General features: G+C 35.2%; 2 protein-coding genes across 8 annotated transcripts in view; one reads left to right on the top strand and one right to left on the bottom strand.

Moving 5' to 3' along the window:
• aig1 (androgen induced 1) overlaps nt 1-27,607 on the bottom strand; it is a 260,128-nt gene that overhangs the window by 105,476 nt on the left and 127,045 nt on the right. For 2 of the 4 annotated variants that reach the window (XM_087298557.1, XM_087298558.1), the window contains one exon: nt 14,616-14,748. In XM_087298557.1, the coding sequence (XP_087154683.1) occupies nt 14,616-14,748 (133 nt within the window). Of the gene's footprint in view, nt 1-14,615; nt 14,749-20,411; nt 20,902-27,607 lie in introns of those variants that run through there. The other 2 variants (XM_087298559.1, XM_087298560.1) reach the window with 2 other exon arrangements.
• The window catches only part of hivep2a (HIVEP zinc finger 2a), a 116,318-nt gene continuing 109,377 nt past the window's right edge, over nt 20,667-27,607 (top strand). For all 4 annotated transcript variants that reach the window (XM_087297356.1, XM_087297360.1, XM_087297355.1 and 1 more), the window contains exon 1: nt 20,667-20,931. The gene's annotated coding sequence lies outside the window, so the exon portion shown is untranslated. The remainder of the gene's footprint in view (nt 20,932-27,607) is intronic.

Genomic DNA, 27,607 nt, shown 5'->3' with positions numbered 1-27,607 from the left:
GAATCGTTTGCAGAATATAAAATTCTAAGTTCAGAGGAATTAAAATATTAGTTAAATGTTTTTTTGCAACCTAATGAGTAAGTTAAACACACTTTGATGCCAAAAATTGGTATTTTAAGTAATGTCAAGTAACAGTGTAGTTAATAGCATGAATTGTTACCTAAACTAACAAAATTACCTCAACTCATAAACTATAATGTGTATTAAGTGCAATCAGACTGCTGCCTTCAAGTAAAAAAAAAAAAAATAATTGAAATATACATATTCATATTATATACATATTCATAACTCCACCTATAAGCAGAGTGTTGTTGTTTTTTTATGCCTTAAACACATCAGGATCTTCAAATTGATGTGTGTAAGATCCTTCTTTTTTCTCGGAAATATTCAAAGCCTTGTATTTATCTAACTGGTCCTACTGTCGCATACGGCATAAAATTTTAGCAAGGTCCACCTATTACCAGTATGTTATCGCTTTAGAACCAAAACAGAAATCTGAATAATGGCCAATACAGAAACTTTTTTTTTTTTTTTTGAATAATGGAGAAGTTTTGGTCACAATTTAGTTTAGGTGACAATTCACAGTATAAACAAACTATTAACTTACACTACTAGATTAATAAACTACTAAATAACTGTTTATTAATAATTAGGGATGAAGAATAAGATCATACTTTATAACTACTAATGAACAGTTAATATCTTAACAATAGGCAGGTAATAATCCAATAGTTAATAGTATGAATTGTTACCTAAACTAACCAAATTACCTCTAATACCTCAAATCCATAAACTGTAAAGTGTATTAAATGCAATCTACTAAATACAGACTGCTGCCTTCAACTAAAAGCATAATTAAAATATAAATATGAATAATTTATAGGTAAAAAAAAACTGGGTGTGTAAGTCGTTTTTGGACCTACTGTCACTCACCCGCCAAATCCACTTATAAGCAGCGTGTTGTTTCTTTTTTTACGGCTTAAACACATCGGGATCTTAAAGTTGATGTGTGTAAGATCCTTCTTTTTTCTCTAAAATATTCAAAGCCTCGTATTTATCTAACTTGACCTGAGCCCCAGGAGCAAAACGAGAAAATGCAAAGAAAATATAAGGGCCCGCTGACCGCTGTGCAGGCTCTTCACCTACTGTGGGGTTTGCTGGGGTCTGCCAGAGTGCAGGAGTGCTCGGCAGTTTGTGGTTAGCGGTGGGGAGTGTTCAAGACTTTCCAGAGCCCATGTAGACTTGTTCACAGTATAAGTGCTCTTGAGTGAGATGCTTGTGTGTGTGGTTGTGGACGAGCGATCCCACCAGCAACCCAAAACTTCATCTCAGTCCGCTAGCCCCTAAGCTCTCTGACATGCAAAGCTCAGATTTCAGATCTAACAAATATGTGCAATAGTAGATCTCGGTGAAATGTGTTTATTAGTATGATAGAGTGCCAAAATGTCTTGAAAACACAGATTAGACACCCCATCTCACACTTGGAAAACATGTTTGCTAAGCAAATAAGGGGTAGTGTACAATTACTCATCTCAGCCAATTTAATTTGGGTTTTCTTAGGGTCTGTGATTATAATCAGCTCACTGTACATTATTCAGTTTCACTATTATTCAATGACTACTCGAAATAGCTCATATGAATAAATGCAAACATGCAAAAAACTTTTGTTTTTTGTTAAAATTATATTGAATTTAAATATTGATCTGAGTTTAAGATGGTGCCATGTGCATCTGTATTAAAGAATTAGTTTACCCCAAAATAAAAATTCTGTTATTAATTACTTACCCTGTCATATTTTAAAATAAATAGAACTATCTGACTGTCCATTGACAGCAAAAAAAAAAAAAAGTCCAGAATAGGAATGGCAATACAAATTATACATCACATAGTAAATGCTCACCCTGATCTGAGGCAGTGGAAAAGAAGACACTAGGGATTAAAGTTGCTTTTACATATACACTATTTGACAAAAGTCTTGTCGTCAATCTTGTGAGGATGTAGAGCAATTATAATAATTACTTGATTCTACTGTAGTTGATCAATTGGAAAAGTGGCAGAAGGTAGATTTGTTTGATGAATCATCTATTAAACTGCATCTCAATCATCACAAATACTGCAGAAGACCAGTTGGAACCCACATGGACTCAAGATTCTCACAGAAATCAGTCAAGTTTGGTGAAGGAAAAATCATGGTTTGGGCTTACATTAAGAATGGAGGCTTGCGAGAGATTTGCAGACTGGATGGCAGCATTAACAGCCTGAGGTATCAAGACATTTGTGCTGCCCATTACATTACAATTTTTAAAAAAAACATTAAAAAATGCTTTTATCCTAGCTAAAATAAAACAAAACTTTCTCTAATATATATATATATATATTATAGGAAATACTGCGATAATACTGTGAAATACTTTTAAACATAATAAAATTCAAAAGGACGGCTAATAATTTTGACTTCAACAGTATATATTACCTAAAGACATATATTTTAATTCTCAAATTAAAATTTTGACAAAAAAATGAACGCAGAAGGAAAATTACCGGAAAGACGTGAGACATCTATTACAGCCAATCAGATCATTTAGATGCATTCACATCTGCAAATTACTGATAAAATGCTTATCATAAACCGTTGTTTGTTTACTTTCAAGCTCTGCTTCAGTTGCTTGAGCCCTGGGCACGTGAAGAAGTACTCTGGTGAGCGCCAGTACACACATTTTATGTACATGCTGAGATGCAAAGTGTTCCTCCATATGTTTTTATCGAAGTTGTTAATACTTATCCATCCCCAAAATTTGTAAAGTAGTCAAATGTGTAAAGATTTAGCTGCAGTCCGTGCTTCTGCCTTTGGATGTCTCTGTGACAAAGCAGCTGCATGAATGCTAAAGCTTTCAATAAAAGTGAAACCATCTCTGTCTGACCTTTATAGGTTTATGAATACCAGCGCAGCCATTTAGAGGTCATTTCTGGTTAATGTTGTCAGATTTGCCTGTATTTTGGAATTGATATGTAAATGGTCTTTTCCGGAAAAATTTGCAACGTCTTTGCCTGTGTGAACAGCGCTTTTTTTACATTTACGGCTAAAGTATTAACCGGTATTACTGTGTGAAAGGGTCTTTTGGCTTTTTGATAAATCTAGATTTCTGAGTGTTGTGATCGACCAATCAGAATTATGCATATTAGAAAGCCTAAAACATAAGCAGTTTTAAGCACGTTCATAAAGTAACCCAAGACCAAACATGTGTAAAATGAATTAACAAAGAAATACTGCCTTTCACAAACGCAGTAGGAAAAAAAACAAGCGGTGACTGTGGAGAGGCCTGCTGAGGTGATGGACTTGTGGCTCCTGTGGCTGCTTTCTATATGCCTCTTTCGATTTTCTGTTAACTTAAGAAAGTTCATGGCGTAGCTTATAGCCAATAAATGTGCAATGACAACCGTAATTCAACCACATTTGAAAAGAAAGCTTAAGGCACTCAACCACAAGTCTTAATGCAGTTCACAGACTGCGCAAAAAAGCAATATATCTGTCATTTGGATACATTTATTGTCATGATTGGGGTTTTGTGGGGAAAGTCACGCTAATCCCTTTTCCCTTATCAATCTCTTGTCCGATCTGCAACAAGATCCTTTGTAATTAGGGCGAGTTGGCTTTGTGTACGTACACCAGCATGACATTGTAGCAAAGTGCACTGTAGAAACCTATAAATAGACTATCAGCGCCTCATTAAAATGCTGTTTTGTTTACAATGCAATGGACCAAACACTGGTGCAGGCACTGATGTTTGGACTTGTTTGCAGACATCAAAGTCTCCCCAATCAATGTAATGAAGAGAGCGGACGCACACATCTGTCTGCCTCCTGCTTACCTTTGTCCTGCTTCTGCCAATTAGACGTCCCTTCTCAGAAACCTCCCACTCTTATCCCACAGATAATGAGGAAATATTATTCATTCATTACAATTGCCCCCAGATTCAAATATGGTTTCATAACTGTCCTATTGTTAATCAAAAAATGTCAACACAGATTATGAGATCTTTGGACGGAGGTTGGCAGGTCACGCTGTGCACAGTGACGTCAAGTCTTCACTGTTGTGCAGTAGCCTATTCAGAACTAAAGTGAGAATTCTTTCAAATTATACTTTAGTTCAATGGGATGCAGTATTAGTTTTAGTTGAGTTTACTTAATGTCTGATAATGTTTGTCAAAATAGGCACAATCTCAATTCTATTTTTGTACCCCTACCCCTTTCCTCTTGGCCCTTGAAACAGAGTGTGAAGGGGAAGGGTTTCAAATTTTACCTCTAAGAAATGGAACAGCACTACAGCACCTACACACGTCATCATTTGTCATCACTATCTCTTGCTTCATACAGACTTATATTTTGGTATTTACTGTATCTTCAGCAAATCACTGAAGGCAACAATATCTTGTTATCATGATGATATAATGTGGCAATAAGATCATAATTGTGTGGTGTATTCACACCGTGGCCATATTCATCTATGTATTGTAAACACACCACCACAACAACATTAACATTATAAAATACAATGTAAAAAGGTAATTACCAGCCACTAGACTTTTCTGATAGGATATTCGTGTGTTAGATGTGAAAGTAAGTTTTGATAGCTTTACAGAAATAAAATTACAAAATAGCTTTGTGGAACATGATCTATACTTAATATTTAAATATTTTTTGGCATAAAATAAAATCAGATATTTTTGACTCAATACAAATCTTTTTTTGTCTAATCGCAAAATTATAGCAATGCAACATAAGACTGCTTCTATCTAACTAATCCACATCTGATTTGGTATAAAAGGTCATGTCATAAAAACTTTGATTAATACCTGTGATGATACTTTTGTCTCATTACAAAGATGACGATGACTAGCAAATGGCATTCGTTTGAACATTAGTTTGATAATTAACCTTTAGGACTACTACTGACAACAAATAAAGCAAATATACAAAAAAAAAAAAAAAATTCATTCTTTCACTTTCCTTTGGCTTAGTCCCTTATTTATCAGGGGTCGCCAGAGCAGAATGAACCGCCAACTATTCTGACATATGTTTTATGCCCCTCCAGCAGCACCCCGATACAATAAAAATACAGTAAAAATAAAGCAATCAAAAATTGCAGAACAAAGCAACTGTGTTTTATATACAAATACGTATATAGGTACAACTGTTTAACTGATTTATTCAGGGGAAACTTAAACGCTTTTTAAATTAGGCAAAATTACTTAAGAACACTCACATACTGTATTCAGGGTTCAGAGGTTTTATAAATTAAACAATATTGTAGTAACAGAATTTTTTAAAAGCCAAATGGTCTTGCAACATCAGTTTATTTTATTTAACAATGTATTTTTAATTACATTAAAACATCAGGTTACACTTTATTTTAAATGTACAATTCTATTAATAAAAAGCTCAGTAAACTGCTTATTAATAATTAGTAGTAGTAGGTTTAGGTTTTGGTTAGGATCAGGGTATAGAAAAAAATTATATTTTTTAGGTACTAATAAACAGCCAATATCTTAATAATAGGCAGATAATAAGCCAGTATTTAATAATAAATCAATTGTGTTGAAATGTATTGAACTTTAATTCATAAAACAAATCTTTTTTTTTTTCTCATGAAAAATAAGACTTTCGGTTTGAAACCTATTTCACAGTTTTCTGTTAAAAAGGCACATTTGTAGATTGTATGAATGTTATCTGTTCGTTTGTGTATAATATGTTCTGATGGGACACAGAATCTATAGATGGTAACAGATGATAACGAAATCTTGCCAGATGTACAGGAGGGAAAATAAGTACTATAAGTAAAGATGTCACCATTTTTCGTTGAAAACCTATTTTTAAAGATGTTGCTGACTTGAAATTATCAACGGATGTTGATAGCAACCAAAGAAATCCATAAATACAAAGAAAACAAATCAAATTAGCTTTCAAATGAATTTATGTATAATAAAATGAAATGACTTTCCCAGAGATGGGTTGCGGCTGGAAGGGCATCCGCTGCGTACAAACTTACTGGATAAGTCAATGAAAATGAAACAACATAGGGTAAAAAGTTTTGATCACATGAGGAACGCGAGTTGTAAAAAGGCAGTGAAAGCCCAGACAGCAGCTGAAATCTCTCATTAGTTCTTCAGCAACCCTCTGTTCTTTGTCACTGGAAGTGAATATTAGCTGCTTCAATCCAACATCTACATTATCAGGATGATGGAGATGAAACCAGGGAGGACACTTCAGCAAGACAATGATCCAAAAAAGGAAACTCTCAAATGTTTTCAGAGAAAGAAAATTAAGCAGTAGAATGGCCCAACCAATCACCTGACCTGAATTCAATAGTAAATACAAATACAGGTCAGATTTGATAGAAGAGACCCACATAACCATCAAGATATTAACACTCTGTTGAGTTCTGTGGAAAAAAAAAATCACACCTTAGCAACTCATGTGACTTAATTGTCCACATGAGAGGCGTTTTTAGGCTTCCATAACCCAAAAAAGTCTTTTATATGAAGTATTAAATACGTTTCAGTAGTTTGGGACTTTCTCCTTTTGTATTTTTATTTTCTTTAACCAAAATCTGGTTCAATTGTCAACAGGTCCTTTACAAATATTATTCCGAGGAAAAAAACACGTTCAATACTTATTTTCCACACTGTACATTACTATTTAATTTTCACCTACTCATAACAACTAGAAATTCTATTCAGCTCATTATATTTCTTGCCTACTAAATAGGATAGAAAAAGGCATATCTGGATGCAGGAGAATTCTAATTCAACTTTATGTAACGTGTTGCTAATTTAGACTAAAAATTATGACTCCAAAAAAAGGTTAATCCTTCAATTGAAATGTCAAATCTACAAAACCATGCAGGTTTGCATCCTTTATCTTTCCTCACGGTCCATTTGCTTGAGAATGAATGATGTATGTGGAGAGGTTTATAACTGTCCCATGTGGACTTTGAGATTTGTGTGTTATTTACTGTGCCGGTGACTTTCATCATCATCGTGACAAGCAATAAATGATACGGCGTGTATATGAAATGCTCACCGAGAGCAATAGGGTGTTCATTGTCACACCACACATTCCATATCATTAGCGTTTATGGTCTTCGGTCACAGTCTGTCCAAACACAGATCACACACACACCTGCCGATATATATAAAGCCCAAGGTGTGTGTATCCATAATAGAGAAGTGTGAAAAGACAGATGGCTGAGGAGAGATGTGTAAACACTGTACTTTCACTGGTTTAGAGATAGAGAAAGTGAGTAAAAACAGGCAAACATCCTCCATGACAGCATAAGAGCTGGGCAAACAGAATTATGAGCAATAATAACACACAGATGCTTTTGGATTGGATGACGGAATATGAATATGACTCTCAATTCTTTGCACCTTAGTATTTTCATTACTTGTTCACAACCACAAGCTCTTGTTTTTTTTTTTTTTTTTTTTTTTAGACTTTCTGGACTAAACTGAAGGTGTTAATAAATTATTCAGCTGTTATATTTAATTATTTTGAGGGTGGGAGAAACCATTTTGTGATTTTAGAAACCAACGTGGGGTTCTGTTGTTGTCTTTTTAATATTAAATGCTTCAATGCACCTCAAGGTTTACCGCGGTTTGGAAAAGTCAGGGTCTTAAAACCGCTAAGATTTTTTGTTGTACCTTTCCTTAGGTACATGTAAGGTTTTTTTAATGTATTTTTTCATCTTTTGTAAATAAATCTGTTTTTAAAACCAATGAAGTAAGCGGAATGAATAATTTATTTTTAATTATTTATCCTGACATGTTTACTGCTCCAAAGTATTACAAATGTTTCCTAAAATAAAATATATTGTGTTCATTGGGGAAAAAAGTCATTGTTTCTTTACTCAGAGATGAAAAAAACAAACATTTTATACAACACAATACCGTGATACCGTAATATTTTTTATCCAAGGTTATCTTACTTATACCTAGAAACTTATGCCAGCCTATATATGCCTACACCCCACATGAAAAAAAAAAATATAGTAATTTAGTAAAACTTACTTAAAACTTCATTTATACTGTAAAAAATGATGCATGAAAATTGCAGCTATGATTGCTGGATTTTTTTTCAGTTAAAAATACAGAAATTGTAAAATAAATTCTACATTTTAGGGAAACCGCCATATTTCAGTTATTTATAGCATTAATACACAAGTATTAATAGGTAAGTGTTAATATCTAACACTAAGTAAGTGTTTTGAAGTGCTAAAATCTACACATTGTACCTTTGTTATACAGAAATATTAAATGAAACACAATCTCATTCACAATCTCATTCACACAACTTTCTTATAGTAACACACCTGAAAGTAAAATAATGCAGTAAACATTATTTCAACCGGGGGACCTGAGGTAAACCCATGCGAGCACGGGGTGAACATGTGAACTCCGCACAGAAACATCGATTGGCCTGGTAAGGACAAGAACCAATGACGTTCTTGCTGTGGGCCACTGTACCGCCCATCTAGGAAGAGGACGAGGAGGAGTAGGGGAGGAAAGAGATCTTCTTGATTCTTTAAAATAAAGATGACTTTAGAATGGAACTTAGGTTACTTATAGATACTTATAAATCATCTGATTGGTGAATCATAAATTGAATAATGCAAGACCAGCTTTGAGCAATCATAAGCATGTGATCCTCTCAAAAAAAAATTTTCTAAATAAACTTCACTAATCAAAGTAAAATGAATAACAGAAAACTGTTATAACTTAATTGTAAATGTTAATGTACTTAATAATAATAAATATAAAAAATGAAAAAGAACCATATAATGTCAACAAGAAAGCATAAAAAGTGCCATGCAGGGAATTCTAAGAAATACACTTTTTGGGGTTATTCACTATATATATTAGGGACACTTACTTTTGCCAGGTTGCATATTTTGTTGCAATTTGTTTTGTAGGAAAATTTGTTTACCATTAAAATCACATTTTTTTTTTTTTTTTTTTTTACAAAAATGTAGTGTTTTGGACCACACTATGGAATACAATATATACACTGTAGTATAATTTTGCATTAATCTGTTGTGTTAGTCATATTATTGCTATGGTAACATAACAACTATTGCAATATAAACTAATAACCAAATATTGTAGTTTTGTACAACTATAGGGTGTTATATTACAATACACCACAGTTTGCTGTAGTAAAATCTATAGTATTCCACATTATTTATTACAGTTCATCAATTAAATATAGTTAATGCTTTACAATACACTTTACAACACACTGTAAAACCCAAAAAGTTAAGATAAGTCAAACCGAAACGGATTGCAACAAACTATTTAAGTTCAAAAACTAATCCTAATGAGTACTGTAAACTACTTCCATCCATTAAAAAAAAAATCCATTTGAGTAAACGAAGCAATTTGAACACAGTAAAATCGAATAAATGAAGAGAACTCAAACCAACTGAGGTCTGTAGAACCCAAAAAGTTAAGGCAACTCAAACCGTTCGAGGAAACCGAATGCTACAAACCATTTGAGTTAAAAAAAACTAATCTACTGTATATGAGTACTGTGAACTTACTCCATTTAAGTTGAAGTAATGAGGTATTTTATTTACTCATTACCTTCAACAGAGTTCAAAACTCTTTTCAAATGAGTACAATTAACTTTCAGTCAGTTTTGAGTTAACTACACTAATTTCATTTGATAAAGTTGACAGTTGGGATTTACAGTGTAGTCATGAACACATTCGTTTGTACAGTAAGTTAACCATTTCTCCCATAGGCAATTAAATCAGTCCAAAAACAAATACAAAAACAAGTGCACTTCCGCATTGCAGAGTAAGGTCACTAGTTTAAAAAAAACATGGTATTTTCTATGAATTACTGTAGCATTTTTTCATGTGGGACTATTAATTATTCAAACAGAAAATAGTGTTGTTTTTCCTCTTCCTCATGAAGTCACACTTCACTGTGCTGTTTTTTTTTCATTAAAAAACTTGATTAAGATAACTTTTTTCTCATTGTCTATATATTTTGTGACTAACTGCATTTGGCAGACAAGTAGAAGTCAAAAAAATTGCTGTTAAAACAAAAGTCGTGATAGTGAGAATTATGTCTTTCCTGATCCGAAAGGGAAAACATGAGGGCAGAATCCATGTGTGCCCTTGTGGAAAAACCTGCGCACAGCCAGGCTTCAGAGTTTTACCGTTTTCTGCCAGTTGTCAACTTCAAACGCAGCGCTGTGGTCTCACGGGATGGAGGAGTTCACAATCACTGTGCTTTTATCTCATGAAAACACGATAGCCGCCTTTTCTGTAGAGGCTCTGTGCGCTTTCCACAGTCCTGGAAAATGAGATAGACATGCTGCTCTGGTAAGAGCTTGAATAGTCTGAAAGCCATATTGATTATTAAAAAAAAAGTCATTAAAAAGCACCAATGAATTCCAGAGCTAGAGGTCGAACACACAATGATGGCGGTCAGACTAAATGCTAATGTGTGTAGCATAATACCAGGTGACTAACAATTATATCAGATGGAATATATGGTCACTTTTGATTACTTTAATGTGTCCTTCCTGATTAAAATAAATATATTTTACACGCAAAACACTGTTGGAGTGAATATACAACAGTTCTGTCTTTCACGAATCTGATTGGCGACAGAGATCACATAATAAGCCCTTAGAGGAGAAAAACTACAGCTGATTAATTTCTACTTACAGCTGATCAAATCATTATTATACTGGTAAGTGACATATCTCTCTCCTTTGTATGTTGTAGTGCTGTATTTATACCATATAATTATCGTGTATTGAGTATCAGGAATGTATGTATTTTGTGTTGGTTTTGTATAACTCTGCGTTACTTTTTGGTTGGCCATCTGTTTGTTTCTCATGCGCCTCCTGCATACCTGTCAACATTGGGATGTGAAAATAAGGGATATGCCCAACATAATAAGGGCCATAATAAATTAATAGCTATTATAATGAAATAGAATCAAGCTAGCAAATGTCATTAGCCGTTTCTCCACTGTATAACTTACACATTCTGATTAAAGAGCAACGAATTAATCTCTCATTTATAAAGATTTTTTTATTACATTGAATAAGAGGTGTCACTTTAAAAATGCACACATCTAACATTATAATGAAAGCATTCGACTGCTTTCCTAACTTTTATGCTCATTTAAGACAAAATTAGTTATGTTTGGGAAAAAAAAGATTAGGATGAATTAACCTTCAGAAAAAAACAACAATCTTTGATGATTTTGTTGGTGTCTACTTAAAGAGTCACGAAACACCAAAACACATTTTTTGAGATGTTGAGCGTCATATATGTGTCCCACGCTGCTAAAAACACTATTAGGACACATCTATTTCTGCTAAAGTGGAGATTTATAGCTCAGTGTCAGAGAAAAAAAGCACATTTAAAAAAAAATGTTGGCATGTAATTAAAATATACATACACAGCTTGTAAGAAGTGTATTTTTGGATGTTTTCTTTATATTAAACTGAAAAACTATTTTCTGAAAATGTTGGTAGTGCCAATAAATTATTTACAGCTGAACCCAAATGTTATGAGCAGATTTGTTTTTCACTTAGTTTACTATTTTAGTTTACTAGTAAAAAAATATGCTGTTTTAGCATTATTTTTTTATGCATAAACAGTTGCAATGAAATACACTTTCATTATTGACTCATCCCAAATTTAATGTAATAATAATGCAGTTTTACCCTCTACCACCAGAGGTCTTTGTGTCAGCTTCTCCAACCACAGAGAACTTACAGTACATCTGCCACTCAGAGACACCTTTAACACCTTCTTCCAAACAGCAACAGTTCAACATTTCAAATATAAAATCTCAGCATCTGAAGACAACCTAACTGTTAAGCATTCATTTAATAATTCTGATGATGGTCTTTCACCACATAATGATAAAAGAAGTATGCGGCTCATTAGAAAGCATGTCAGGTAATTGAAACGAATGGACCATGGCGGCATTCTCTTTTATAGCCAGCAGACCCAACAAAGGACTATTTGAACGTGGACTCCGAGACTTTAGGTGTGTCCGTTGCTGCCAGTCCTTTCTCAGCTTTACAGGGTGGTTTTTACAGCTTAGGTGCATGAGATGAAAGGACTTCTTTGGCAGGGATTCACACATTAGTGCCCTGCCTTATCGCAGACACAACCTGACCTTTGTTGAGCATAACATATTCTTATGTAATTTCCTGCCAGTGCTGAAAGAGCAGAAAAAAAAGAGAAGTTCTGGGATTCCTTGAGAGTGACGTGCCGTGAGTGTGATGTTAATCACTTGGATTTGAAAACTGCACAATGGTTGCAGTTTAATGGAGTAAAACTAGGAGTGGAAAAGGGAGAGGCAGATCATTCTGTGTGAGCTCTATTACACCATCTCTACTGGAGAAACAGAGACTACCCTTGGCTATATTCCCCTGTCTCATATATATATATATATATATATATATATATATATATATAGGCAAGAGTGTGTACGTGACATCTCTCAGATTTTTGAAGTGCGACAAAAAGCGAGCCTCTGTGTCTTCAAGAAAACATGAGGAAGTTCACTGATGTTGTTTTGACATCTTGATTATGAAGAATGTGGCTAGATTAGCTGTTTTTGTGCAAAATGTTTCAGGCCTGCTTTATTTTGGAAATGAAACTAGAGATGTGTGATATACAGTTGAAGTCAGAATTATTTGCGCTCTACTCATAACTCATTCAAAAACTGATTTATTTTATCTTTGCCATGATGACAGTAAATAATATTTGATTAGATGTTTTAAAGACACTTCTATACAGCTTAAATTGACATTTAAAGGCTTAAGTAGGTTAACTAGGTAGATTAGAATAATTAGGCAAGCTATTGTATAACGATGGTTTGTTCAAAAAAAAAAAAAAGCTTAAAGTGGCTAATAAATTTGACCTTAAAATGGTTTTTAAAAGATTAAAAACTGCTTTTATTCAAGCCGAAATAAAACATATTGTCTGATGACTTATCTGTACCTGCTTTTTTGTGTATACCAGTTCTGTACATATATATATAAACAGCTGACCAATTTTTTAAACTACATTCTCATGAAGATTTATTTGGGTTACTAATTATGTGTTTAAGTATAACTTATTATTTCATAAGGTTTACAAACACAATACAAATGTTTTAACTTAAACAATTTATAAGAAGTAAAAAATATATATTTGATGGAATAACACTGATTTTTAATCACAACAAGTGAAAACATTCCCCTTTTGCCTGTATGATGTATTTTTGAACTGAAAAAACATACATTAACCATCTTTTAAAGCCTTACATCTTTTTTGAAACCCAGTTGCCATGCAAATCTAGAAAATGAAACGTGACAAAGTATAATAAGCAAACAGTTCACAATGACTCATACCCGAACTGATGTCTAAATAAATACACGCACTCACATTCATAAACAAAGAGCTGTTAAACAAAAGCGTGTACAGATATAAAGGCCCTTTCTAAATCTCCTTGCTTGTGAACAACAAATTAATCTAACACTTCAGTATTTGTATAACATTAATCAGATGTGGCTACATTAATGAAGATGCGGAGGAGGAGGTGAAGCAACAATACAATTCAGCGCCTAATCGCAATCATGGGAGGTATGGTTCACTTCCAGGAATGTTCAGAGGCGACCACTTGGGAAACTAGAGTTCACTGTGATTCATGACATTCAAACATTTGTAATAGCATGGAGCAGGGTTTTTATCCGGTCCACCGATAATTAACTGAGAAGTGCTCTGTGCTGCTGGGAAAACCCTCAGTGTCCTTGAGCAAATGACTTTGCACATTGAATACATGCAAACACCTGCATGGGCACTCGTGACTGGGAAATGGCAACCGGTGAAACGAGATGACTAGATAAATGTTGATGAAATGTGCCCTTTAGATCAAGTGCAGACATTTCCATTTTCTCTTCATTTCCAGCGGGACGTTTCACTATTGACTGTGAAGTCTAAGCTTGTCCGGCAACGCTGATTTGTGTCTGTGCGCTGTCAATTATGCTGGAGTGACTCAGATGCCAGTGCTTCTTCGGGGATGCCCTTGCTGAGGATTACAGAGGAGCTCCCTATTGCCAATGCGATGGGAACTCCAGGTCATGGCCGATGTGATCACCAGCTCCTTAAATGAACCGTAAGCCATTCTAACCTAGCTAGTAATCCATTTAACACAATACAGAACCCACGCAGCACTCCTTACTAGAACTGACTTTCCAATGATTTCCTAAATAGCTAGGGGGTTTGCTATCCACAATACTATGCTGAAGCACAATATAGAGGAATTTAAACTTAAAATGGGTAAATAGATAGTTTAGATAGCTAGATAGTTTGAAGCATGTTGGTAGCCACTGACTTCCATAATGTTTTTTGTTTGTTTGTTTGTTTCTACTATAGACAACATAGGCTTATTCTGAAAACGTAGCCATATGTGCATTTCTAAAGGTCGCAAATTATATAGCCAGAAGTACGTATGAATGCATTTCTTCTTTAAAATGAACGCTATGTAGCGATATAACACTGTGTTACTTTTCGCACTTACCAGCTGACTGCTTACCTCCTTATGGATGACTTTCCCACTGTTATCAGTTTGTCCAGTGACTCGCCGCATATGTCTGTGGACTTGAGACACAGAGAGGAGTTGACTGCGACGACGAGGTACAGGTCTGGTGAAGAACAGTTCCAGAAAGCTGGTAAAACAAAAACAAAAGCCAAAAAATAAAAAACAAGTAAAAAACAGGGTGAGAATATGGTCAAATCTGAAAACGTGGTAAAATCAGGCAAGGGCTTTTCTTTTTTGAATTGCTTATTAAAAACTCTCGGTTGGTTTTAGAGAAGTGGGTGGTCAGGTCAATCTGTGCTTTTGAAAACACTATTGGTTGGGTTTAGGGAAGGAGGAGGGTGGGTCAGTCGATCACTCAGTCAGTCAGTCAATTAGTCAGTCAGTCAGTCGACAGCTGCCTCTGGTGTATTTATGCGAGAACAGCAGGCATGAATGGCACTTGCGAGAGAAATTAGAGATCTTAAAATGTGCACACAGCACCCCCTAGTGGATTTGCGAAAACAAAACTGCCAAAAAAAAACTTAGCTCATGGAACGTATTTGCCGCTGTTCAGAAATTTATATGGGGTACGTTTTCAGAATGAGCCTGGGTTGACTACGGATGTCAGTGGCTGCTGTTTTCCTTTCCATTCTTTAGAATAACTTGCATTGTTTTCAGAAATTCCTAAAAGTTTAAAATCCCTTTGGTGTGAGTTAACAGTAAACTTTTCATTTTTGCGTGAACTGTCCATTAAGATAGCAATAAATAAACAACAAATTAAAAATTGTCTGAACTTTTTAAAATACATACCTTACATTTAACATTTATTCATTTTTTTCAAAGCAACTTACAAGGAGGATGAAGCACTTCGGATCACCAGAGAGTAGCATTATATAGATGCCATTACACGTCTTAGTGTCAGTTAGTTTAGTAATTCAAAAACCACACACATATAAATAAACCTGCACAAATATACATGAACACATAAACACGAAGAGGAAAGAGTGTCTCATACAGGTGTCACTCACTTGCATAAAGTACACACAGAACTGCACACTGTTTTCCCAGAACATGGAGTGTTTCTAAGACTGTCTGGTGCATATGGAGAGGAAAAAGAGTGTGTTTACAACAGGTGGTTTATCAAGCCTATACACCTCCATGAAGCACACTCAGAATTACACAATGTTTTCCAGAAACAGGAGTTTTGCATCAGTTTTGAATACCACATCAGTGTTATTGATATGCATATTTTGAGGTTCAACCTGCTTACGTGCAAAATATATACAGCAGATAAATGGAAAAATGAAGCACAAGCCTTTTTTAACTCTTCACTACTAGACTTGGAGAGAAAAAAAGAGAAATGGGCATCAGTTTACCATCTGGAGTTGTGTTGTGTTGCATTCATTGTGGAGAGATTTTCAGAGCATTAATTAATTAATTAATTAATGTCATCTAACTGCTGCTAACTGCTCATGAACATATATTAAAAATTTGCACTTATGTAAGGAACCTACAGTATAAATCAATGACGTGAGCTAATAACTAAATGGCATTATGCATGGACATTCTTGTGTAAACATCGGCCTTTTTGCACTCTCCAGGTATTCTTTAATATGCATAATATCCAACTTTAGTTCACAATAACAAAAACTATTTGCGTACATCTGAGAATGTGCTTTTGACAAATAACCCAGGTATAGCAAAGAATTCTGGCCCAGATTTTGCACAAAGCTGGTACAGCAGGCATTCATTCGGAAATGGCATTCAGCATGTGGGCCAAACATGGGCCGGGTTTGGCAGAGATGGCACCGTCTTTAAGGCTGCACACAAGATGACCAGATGCCAAATGTAGTATTTTGCCCATATGCTAAAAATTAATATGTGGGCAATGTAAGTTTGGCCTGTCTTGACCCACATTTAAAATATATTACAATAATTTTTGAGTACAGAAAAAAAATCTACCAATTAGGTCGAGAAAAAGCATGCCCATAGTGTGCCTAAAGTGCAATGCTACATGGGTTTATCAATGTCATTGCAATCTGGACACACCAACCTATCTGGCCCAGTTATGAGCTATTAACTTGGCTGTGACTTGACCCAAATATGGTCCATGTTTGGCCCTTGTCTGGAAGCCAGAGTTGGTCCAATCATGTAACGTAATTCACTGTGGCATGTGGGCTGAGCAAAACCTGATTGTGTGGGCCAGAGAAATTTTGCTATGTTGGAATAAGAACTATATCAGTCATTACATTTAATAATTAAATTATTATATTGATTATTAATCACCAATTCTTTTTACGATCTCATGAGCCATTTATTTACAGTAGAATACATCTACTCTGGGCAGGGACGCTTGCATTTTGAGTGTCATTTGCACATTCTGTCATGACGATAATGTGCTATAGTCACATTTTTCCAATATTAAAATAATCGATTTATAGTTAATTGATCATTTTATTTAAATAACCATAGCTCCAGGGAATTTGTAGAAATTGACAACCCTAGTCCACGCAAATGCACATTATAGTTCTGCGGTAATGTCATCTGCCTTTTTAAATGAGCTACATGCATGCTGCCATAATTACTGTCATTTTTAAATGACAACACGTGATGTTGTGCCCAGAGCTGTTCTCTAAATTTGTCATTTACGAGATGTACGAGGACATGAATGCTTCTTACTAGTTGGAATCTTCTAATTATGGTATTTCCCATGTGTGTTATGCATGCACTCTTTAAAGCAGGATGAATTCTGATTTATGTTCATTCTTTAGCTGAGAAATCATCAGAGTTTACTTTTGAAATGCTGGTTTATTTGGGGTCAAACAAGACCTACATACACAAGAATAATGACCCTGTTTACATGTACTTAAACTACTGTAGTCAAAGTAGTGTGTTTACATGCCACTTATATAATCAAATATGGACGTTCTCAAAATATTCTTCATGTAAGCATGCATATTTACAGCCTACAGTTTCTCTTTCCTAAACAATATGTGTCATGCATGGAGGCTCAGGAAACACTGACATTTTAGACGTGAAAATGGAAAAATCTGATGGTGAAATAAGTCACATATTGTGCAGTAGATTATGGATGATTGCATCTTACATCCAAAACTCCTCTAACATTATGAAAGGGCATTTCAAAATAACATCTTACCACATTTGACTATTGAGATGTCAAGGATTTGCAAAATGACAGGTCTTAAGAAAAACAAATTACACAATAAAGTAGATTCTAAAGGGTATGTAATACTACAATATACCACAGTTTACTGTAGTAAATTCTAAAGTATACTACATTCATTACAATTGATAATTTCACTAGTTAATATGGCAACTCTTTACAATAACAGTACATGAATAATGATGTAATTATATGTAAACTAAACATTATTATGAATTAATCATTAGTTAAGGCATGCGCTAATCATGAACTAATGTTAACATGAGTCACAAGAGTTCATGTCTGAATGACGGCTACCTTAATTACTTGTTAGTGCATGTTGTTAATTAATGCAGGGGTTCCCAAACTTTTCAGCCAGTGATCCCCAAAATAACAATGCCTGTGACTCGCGACCCCCTATATCCCCTGAGGTGGTTATAAATACAGAAAACTTGCATGCAAATGCGCACACACACCAATAGACCCAAGTCTATTCTTCGTTTATTGATGTTTGTAAATGCTGTAAATGTGCCGGAAAGTTAAACCTGGTATTATAAAATCAATCTGCTGCATCTAACGCTATTGCCAAGTCTTCAATATAATGATTACCCCAGGGGTCGCAATCCAATAGAACTAGTAACTATGAGCTACTATAGTAACTATATAGTAACTATAAACAATTATTTTTTTCTTTTCAGTAGGTTATGGATAAAATATGGTAATTCTTATGGTTTATTAAAAAAATAAATACATATTTGGAAATCACCAGGCGACCCCCCTTCATTGTCCTGCGACCCATTGGGGGGTCCCGACCCCCACTTTGAGAACCACTGAATTAATGTATTAATTAACATTTACGTTTAAGCTAAATGTAACGAACATGAACTCATGAGCTTTTAATGTATACTTATGTCATGACTTTACTTGGAGGGGCACATCACCATTAACACATCCTTAACTACTCATGAACTCCTGTTCATGCTAATGTCGACAACACTTTTCAATTGTTATTACTAGATGGATGTGCATAATGAGTTCAAAGTAATTAAGAACAGATTAACGATGGTATGCCCCTTCAAGTAAAGTCATGATATAATTATATAGTTCCAGCAGAAGAAGATTATTGTTCAAACACAATATAACCCTGACATAACTTTGAGGAACAGAAGTTATTTGGGTAACACTTTACAATAACAGTACATGAATAATGATGCATTAATGATGTATTAATTAACTCCTGTGTTTAAACTGTTGATGTTGACAGAACACTTTTCTATTGTTATTCAGTGTAAACACACTAGACGGAAGTGCATACACAGTTCATGAGTAGTTAAGGATGGATTAATGCAGATGTGCCCCTCCAAGTAAAGTCATAATATAAATATACATTAACATATCATGAGTTCATGATGGTTAAATTAAGCATAAACTAATGTGATAATTAATAATGTAATTAACAAACAATTATGTACTAACAAGTAAGGTAGTCGTTATTCACACATGAACCCACGTGACTCAGTTAAAGTGACTGTGGATAAAGTTAGCTCATGATTAGCGCATGCATAAACTCATCATTAGTCTACAATAAAGTAATGTTTAGTTTACATATTAATACATCATTAATTATGTACTGTTTTTGTAAAGTGTTACAGTTAATAATGAAGTGTTGTAAATGCTACATTGTAAAAAAATAATGCGTAAAATTTACGGTTAAAAAACCAACAGCTGTAGTTAACAGTATTTTACCAATAAAAATACGTTACAAACTGTAAAAGTAATTTCTCATTTATAAAGTAAAATACCATATTTCAATAATGGTAATAGCTTTGTCTGTATTTTGAATTACCAACATTTTCACTTCTTTTGTTACAAATATAGACAAGATAACAGCCATTTGTAGGGGGTGATGGGAAAGTTACATTATAAACCAATGCTCATTACAAACAACTTTTCCCACACACAGAAGAATGTAGATTATAGAAGGTGCTCAGTGTCATTCACATATCTACTTAACATTAGTATTGTAACACGCATAAAATTAAAGTCATGAAATAAACATTATTTATCAACATTAGATGTAACACAAATCTCGAATGTACATAACTGAAGGAGAAACAACCACAAAGATCCATATAAATGTCAACAAAAAGCATAAAAAGTGATGTGCCATGCAGGGAATTATGGGAAACTCAATTTACGGTTATTCATCGTATATATTGAGGTAACATACTGTTAACCAGGTTACAGATTTTTACTGTGGCATTTTTACAGTTTTTTACTATTGAAATCACAGCCATTTTTTACTGTGTATAATAAAACAGTATAATACAATTTACTGTGGTTCAAAAGCACTATATTTAATAATAATACAATTCAATTATATATGTAATATTTATTATTATTAAGTACTATAATATTTTGTCATATGGGCTCTTTAACATCATGAAAGGGCATTTTCTCAAATGAACTGTATTTCACCTTTTTATGCTATTATGCATCTGCATTTTTAACCACCCTTGTTGAATATATAACAGATATAATAACTAAACATGTCATTTAATAAATTATTTTCGAAATGGCATTTTCTCCATTGCACTTCTACTGTCATGTGTAAGCTGAGCAAACCTAATGTCATTGCGCGTTCTCACCCTGCATCAGATCGCACAAGACATCTGTCGCGGTTAGGAGCCGGAGGAGCTCGTTCTGGAGAAATTTCACCAAGGGAGTTCCCTTCTCCTATCAAGACAAGGAAGAGGCCGGGCGGGTAGACTCGGTCAACCCCACACCCCCCTCCTCCCGCTCCACGGGGACGCGCGCTGGGGGATCCGATGACGTCAGAATCACACTGACACACACGTACGCGCGCGCGCAGATTCTCTCTCTACTTCTCTTCTCCCTATCTTGCCTTTCTATTCTGGGAAGCGACGCTAGGAATAACCCCGTCTGCCCCCCCGAAGCCCCCAGTTGAAGAAGAAGACTAAACTCACTTTCATCTCTTCCTGAAGAAAAGACGCAGCACATTTTACTCGAACACCAGATGTCTGCAGCGTTGTCATTGCGTAACAATTCGAATTTAAACGGTTATTTTGTGTCAGTATAAACAGGACGCGACTGTGGCGTTTGACATTCTTTTGGAATGTTGTGGGCGGATTTGAGAACGTTCTACCGGTAAGTTGTACCCTTGTACACCTTGTTCTAAACATTCCAGGGAGTGACATTCTTTGGAAAGCTCTTTCAAGTAAAAATGCGGCGAGGATGGGTCTCCTCCGCTTATTAGGACATGTGGGGAATACCCAGTTTGCTTGGTTGCAGATAGTGAATATTGCGTAATATCCTAAGGAATTTGCCTCGGAGGGTGCGGGGAAAAGCGACATTTATCGCTTTGCTGTGACCGACTGTCAGTAATGTTATGCGGGTATGTGGTCTTTGTGTTGTTGTAGATCGTTCTTTTTTTTCAGCATGGGCAATGTTGTGATCTGTATTTCCATGTACACACACCGCCTGTGCGCGTGTATGTGTGCGAGCAGGAGAGAAGGTGGGTGGGACTTTGGCTCGTTCCGGGAATGTTCCATGACGCGCTCTCAGTCAGTGAAGGGGCCCTTCAGGGAGACTCTCGATGTGCGATTGTTGCTGGAGTCAGATGACACCTGCTATAAATGACTCTGTTGTGATACGATCGATTAGAACAAAGTGGGAACGTATTACAGACACTACATTGTGTTTGTAATTTGCATTAAACCCAAGAGTTTAAACTTTCTAAAGCTATAACAAATATTTATATATTAAATTAATAGTTTAGCTGCAAATGCATGCATCAGTGTGTAAAGGTAAAGTTACACACAAAAAATAATCATATATAAATAAATAAATATATATATATATATATATATATATATATATATATATATATATATATATATATATATATATATATATACATATATATATATATATATATATATATATATATATATATATATATATATATATATATATATATATATACATAATTATCCTTCACTTTGGCAGTCATATCCTGTTGCAGCCTGTTACATATTGAAGCATTGAAGCTTATGCTGCCTGCATGCCAGAATTATACCCATTAAATATTTATTCATAAATGCTAGGTCATATATAGTCAGAACATTATGTCTCACTTTGCAGAGGACATTTCCACATATACAATGATTGTCTGATTAGCGAATACCATTTTGGTTTAATGCTTTCTGTTGTATTAAAATAGAATGCATTTATCAAGACACGTTTCTTTCTAATCTTTTATTATCAATTTAAGATGTACATTTGGTATGTATAGGCAGTAGAGTTATGTAACGTGTAACCCTGTCATTGCAAGTACAGCAGTAGAGCAGGGTCAAGGGTGTAGCCAAGTATTTACAACCCATCAGGCAAATTAGTTTATTTGCCTATGCCAAACAGATGAGCCAGTGCCTTGTGCTCTGGGTTGATATATATGTCCAGTGTGATGCATAAACACACCCACAGCATCTCCTCCTGACACTGACATATGATACATAAACATCATTTTGTTTTCCATCACCTGGGTTCTATCCATCAAGGAGCAACAGACAGAGTTGGAGGTTTGACAAATGTCCTTGCACATTTTTTTCCAAAACAAAATCAATCACATTGATTCCATGTTGAGCTTTGACACATCTAGGCTTTCTGGCAATTTGTTTGTAATTGTTTTTGGTGGAAAGTCACTTTTAAAGGTAAACTGTCTCACCTTACGTTCTCACACCAAACAACAACAACAACACACATTTATGCTTCACCTCTTGAAATGGCCTTCATCCCATAATGGCAACATCAACAAATGGATTCATGGAATAAGGGAAGCATAAAGTTCTTAAGTGCCCCTCTGATGGAAATTTTAATAAGCTTGCTTTGTGATAGCCTGATCATCTGTGCAAACTCAAACATTAAATGCAGAGAATCCTCTGCACAATTTTAAGAAGGCAAAGGTCACATTCTCAAACCACAGCACTGTCGCTAGCCACACAGGGACAGTAGCATATAAGCACTTAGCAGATGCTTTTATTGAAAGCAGAGCAGTGCAGGAATTAAATCAGACTGTTCTTATGAGCTTGTAAAATGATGATTTTATATTTATTAATAAAAATAATATTTGCAATTTTATTTATACACTAAGGATGTGACGCTCAAAAAGACTGCATATTTATTTATAAATGTAGTCAGTCAGCCAGTCAGTCAGTCAGCAAGCATACAAGCATGTCACACATAAAACACAAAAGCACATTGTCTAATACAAATTCTATCCTAAGTTTATGTGTATTTTCTAGGAGTGTGATGCGATCTCGGGCTACTAAATCACGATGAGATTTCTCATCGAGATGAAAAGTTGTCTCGTGAGTTGTGATGTTATGATGGAGCATGTGGGTAAATTTAGTACTTAAGATTGGAGGCAGGATTGGGTTTGAACTGCAAATCAAGTGCTTTGCACACATGGCAACCTGGGCTGCCCCCTGTGTTGCGCATCACTCGTTAGGGCTGATTTATACTTCTGCGTCAAATGCATGCGTATGCTACGGCGTTGCTGCACAGAGTGATGGCGCGAGCCTGATGGCGCAAGCCTGATGGAGCGATTGTTTACAAGTGTGGAGTCCAGTGAAGGAGCTCCGGATGGAAAGTTTTGTTTTGTGTTTACCTCATAGTTAAAGTTAGTCGCCGGTTACTGCCCCAAAATGAGCGAGTTTGAGCCACTTGTACATTCAGAAAGTGTTCAGGAAAAGCAAAACACCAGCGAAGAAACTCGACACAGAGGAGCATTAACACCTCACTGCCAACTAGGATTTCAGAAGTGTTAATGCAGTCCTACAGAGACAGCGCGCTGAAGTATAAATGCACAGCTATGCGCGTTACATGCGCCGTGGGTTTCGCCAGTGACTTGACGCAGAAGTATAAACCAGGCTTTAGCTTGGGCAAGTGTGATGTAATTGCTTTTTTCACTGGAGTTCAAAGGTTATCACATCCAAAAGCAAAGGCTGCTACACCTGCCACCACAAACATTAACCATGCGATGCAATAGCACTTTAGATGTGCTTAAAAAGTCATGCACACATCACCTCCGAGTGTGCGCACATACACAGTGAACTCATGGAGACACACACACACATCCGTCATTATCATCATCATTTATGCTGTCTGGAAAAAATTGAAGTTTTCTTTTCATTCGACGTGTGGTATCGTGGGGTTTGGTTGTTCCGGATGAAAGTGACGAGTGGGGGAGGGAGAGCGGGGCGTTGGATGGCAGAGGGGTGTTGGGGGGTTGGTGGGTGTCTTTCGCAGACAAAAGTGAAGAGGGTTAGGGAGAAAGTGAAAGTGAACAGTGGACGGGGGAGGAGGGCAACTGAGGAGGGAGATCGGTAAAATGAGGATCAGATTTCAGAGGTGCCAGATCCGGATTCGGCATGTTCTGGCACAAATTAAGCCATGTATAAATCTTGTCTCATTCTCGTAAGCTCAATCTCATGTCTTGTCTCGTGGAGTAAGCGTCTCGTCACACCCCTAGTATTTTCTAACATAAACATAACCCTGGAACACAAAACCAGGAAGAAACACAACTATTTGAAAATTTGCAATCTGAGGGTTAAAAAAAATTTTAATTTTGAGAAAACTGCATTTAATGTTGTCCAAATTAAGCTAATAGTCTTAGCCATGTATATTACTTAACACAAATTATTTAATATATTTATGGTAGAAAATTTACAAAATGTTTTTAATATTCTAATGATTTTGGGCATAAAAGAAAAAATGCTATTATTTTTGCAACAAATAAAGCTGCACAGCATAAGAGCGGTTTTGTTGTCCATGGTCACAAATTTTTAATCAGTAACTAGATAAGAATGTTTGGGGTTTCCACGCAGTCTACTGTTTTGTTCTGCACCATAAAATCAGGGTGTCTGTGACGTTGACGAATGTGACTAAGCTTTTTTATACAAACCGTACAAAATTATATTGGGGCTGCTTAGTAGCATTATGCAATTTAGTTATAATCACAACAATATTCATGCCTTCATTCTGTTTCCATATGGTACTACCACACTTTGGTAGTATTTTTTTCTTTGTGCTCTACAATGTACTCCTCATGTGCTTTATTCAGTGTTAAATGCTAATAATGTAAGTTTAAATGCCATTTTACGTGACATTTACTGCCATACTATTGACAGCAGCAGCAGATAGTTCACATCAGATCTTGAAAACAAAACAACCTTACCATTTGGTGAGTGAGTGCACATGCTGTGTTTCTGAATGGCTGTATTTAAATTTTGGTTGTGTTTTGTCTGGTGTAAAAAGCCAAATTGCTTATCACTGCAATTCTCCTCACGTAACGTGTTGTTAGGACACGGGGTTACAATTTGCTAATTAATATTTTAATAGCGCATTTTAGTAACGGACGAATGCTTTGAGAACTTTTCTAAATGAATGAATGAAATATGCGATTTTCCAACAAGGCAACGCGGGTTGCTGAAATAAAATTGGCTAAAGTGGTAGTGGGCAGGTTAAAAGAACCAAAACAAAGACAACATTCCAGCACATAACAGACATTTTCAAAGCATAGTATTTGACGTCAGCATTGTTTTTCAGATAAACAAGTATGTCCACTTAGCATTTTTTTTAAATGTCCTCAAACATATTATGCTATTTTTAAGCTTTAGAAGAGTCAAAAACTTACATACAGCACCTTTATGTTGAACCAAATGAACTTTCAAGTCATCTCAGCTTACATCATAAATGTCATCCTAAACTGTGTATAACTTAAAATAGTTGAATTCTGATTATCTTATTAAAATAAGTTTACATTTAATCAAATTGAAATTTAGATTAACATGCTGCAGAAAAAGAAGGGTGTAAATGTAAAGTAAATGTAACATAAAAATCAATTGTTGTCATGAATTTTGTCAAATTGTTTTATAGTGTAAGTTGGTTTATAGTTCTACCTCAATGACTGCACAAACATTAAGTTTCTTGTACTCAATGAAACTGCAATTTAGAGGTCAAAAGTTTATTATTGGCACAAAAATATTGTGAACCTACCATTTCATTATGTTTTTCAAGTAATCATTTAAAAATATAAATGTTTTACTCGTGATAAAATATTGGGTAAAGAACCAAATTATGAAATGAATGTATTGTTACTCACCTAGTTCAAGGTATACATTTAACAAACCTATGATATTGCAATTGCTTGTGGTAGATTATGCTGTTTGAACTACGTGAAAACTGGCATGCACCAATTGTGGTTATGTGTGCAGCGAACACTGTTGTTTTTCTTATGCATGATGAGAAAGGAAGGATTTGTTCTCATGGTTCTGGTATGGAAGGAAACAGTTGAGGCATATCAGCAGTCACACGCTGTGACAGAATGGATGCCTGCATCTAAGGTCTGCTTTTCCACCTGTTGCTTCAGGTTACATAATTGGATTTCTTCACAAGAATACAAGGTTAAGAAGGAAGATAGTTATCAGGGATGGCCATGTGCATGCTACAGTATATGGGGTCAATTCCTTATCGAAGACTATCAGAGATAAGTGATGGGTGATGGGTGGGTGGATTTTTTCAAATTGTGTAGGTTTGCATAGCATTAAAACATTACATCAAAGCTTTGCTTAAGAAGTTGTACAAATGCAGTTTTCCTATTTTTTATGAAGATAATGTCTGCGATAAACTTAAAACTTAAAAATACTTACATTTTTCACACTACAAAGTAAATTAGAAACATCACAAATTACTTTGAAGGAGTTGTGTGTATTTTAAAAAACATAAACGTGTCCCTAGACCACAAAACCGGGGCGAGATACAACTCTGCAGGCATAAGACTTCAATATCGTGGGGGAGTTAGATTTTGTTTGAAAATAAAAATCAGGTTGACAGAACCCAACAATGTCCAAAGTCCAACCTACAAGCAACTAAATATCAACGTCTAAACATTTTACATCTAGATGTTGTGTGGATGTAACCACTATGACCTCTATCAGACGTTGGATTTTGGTCACTTTCCAAAACAACCTAAAATCAGCCAAATATCAACGTAATTTGACACGTTATTGGATGTCAAAATAACATTGTCCTTACACGCTGGCTACACAAAATTTTGGTCACCTAACATGATGACCCAAATAAAACCTAATAAAAACGTCTTATATAATATAATATAGTTTGAATAGCATTAAAACATTACATTGGAGCTTTGCTTATGAAGTTGTATAAATGTGATTTTTCTATTTTTTTATGAAGATAATGTCTACGATAAACATAAAACTCAAAAATACTTAATTTTTTTGCTCTACAAAGTAAATAAGACGCATCAAAAATGACTTTGGAGTTGTTGTGTGTATTTTAAAACATATAAATGTGTCCCTACAACACCAAGCCGAGATACAACCCTGCAGGCACATGACGTCAGCATGACATCATATTGACGTTGTACCCCAACGTCGTGGGGACGTTGAATTTTGTTTGGAAATGAAAATCAGGTTGACGTCAGAACCCAATGTCAAGCTGTCAATGTCCAAAGTCCAACTAAAATCAACCTAAAATCAATCAAATATCAACGTCTAATCATAATACACCTTGATGTTGTGTGGACGTTACCACTATGACATCTATCAGATGTTGGATTTTGGTCACTTTCCAACACAACCTAAAATCAAACAAATATCAATGTAATTTGACATTGTCAAAATAACGTTGTACTTAGACCATACCTGCCAACGTTTGTCTCTGAAAATCCAGGCTGGTGAAGTAGTGGGAATGTCTAGGTGTCGGGTAGGTGAGTAGTCTAAATAACACAGCTAAGTAACTG

This window comes from Danio rerio, chromosome 20 (genome assembly GCF_052040795.2).
Source record: "Danio rerio strain M-AB ecotype USA chromosome 20, GRCz13ab, whole genome shotgun sequence".
Lineage (NCBI taxonomy): Eukaryota > Metazoa > Chordata > Actinopteri > Cypriniformes > Danionidae > Danio > Danio rerio.
The sequence above is the reverse complement of the archived record's forward strand: the minus strand, read 5'-3'. Positions and strand labels throughout refer to the sequence as shown.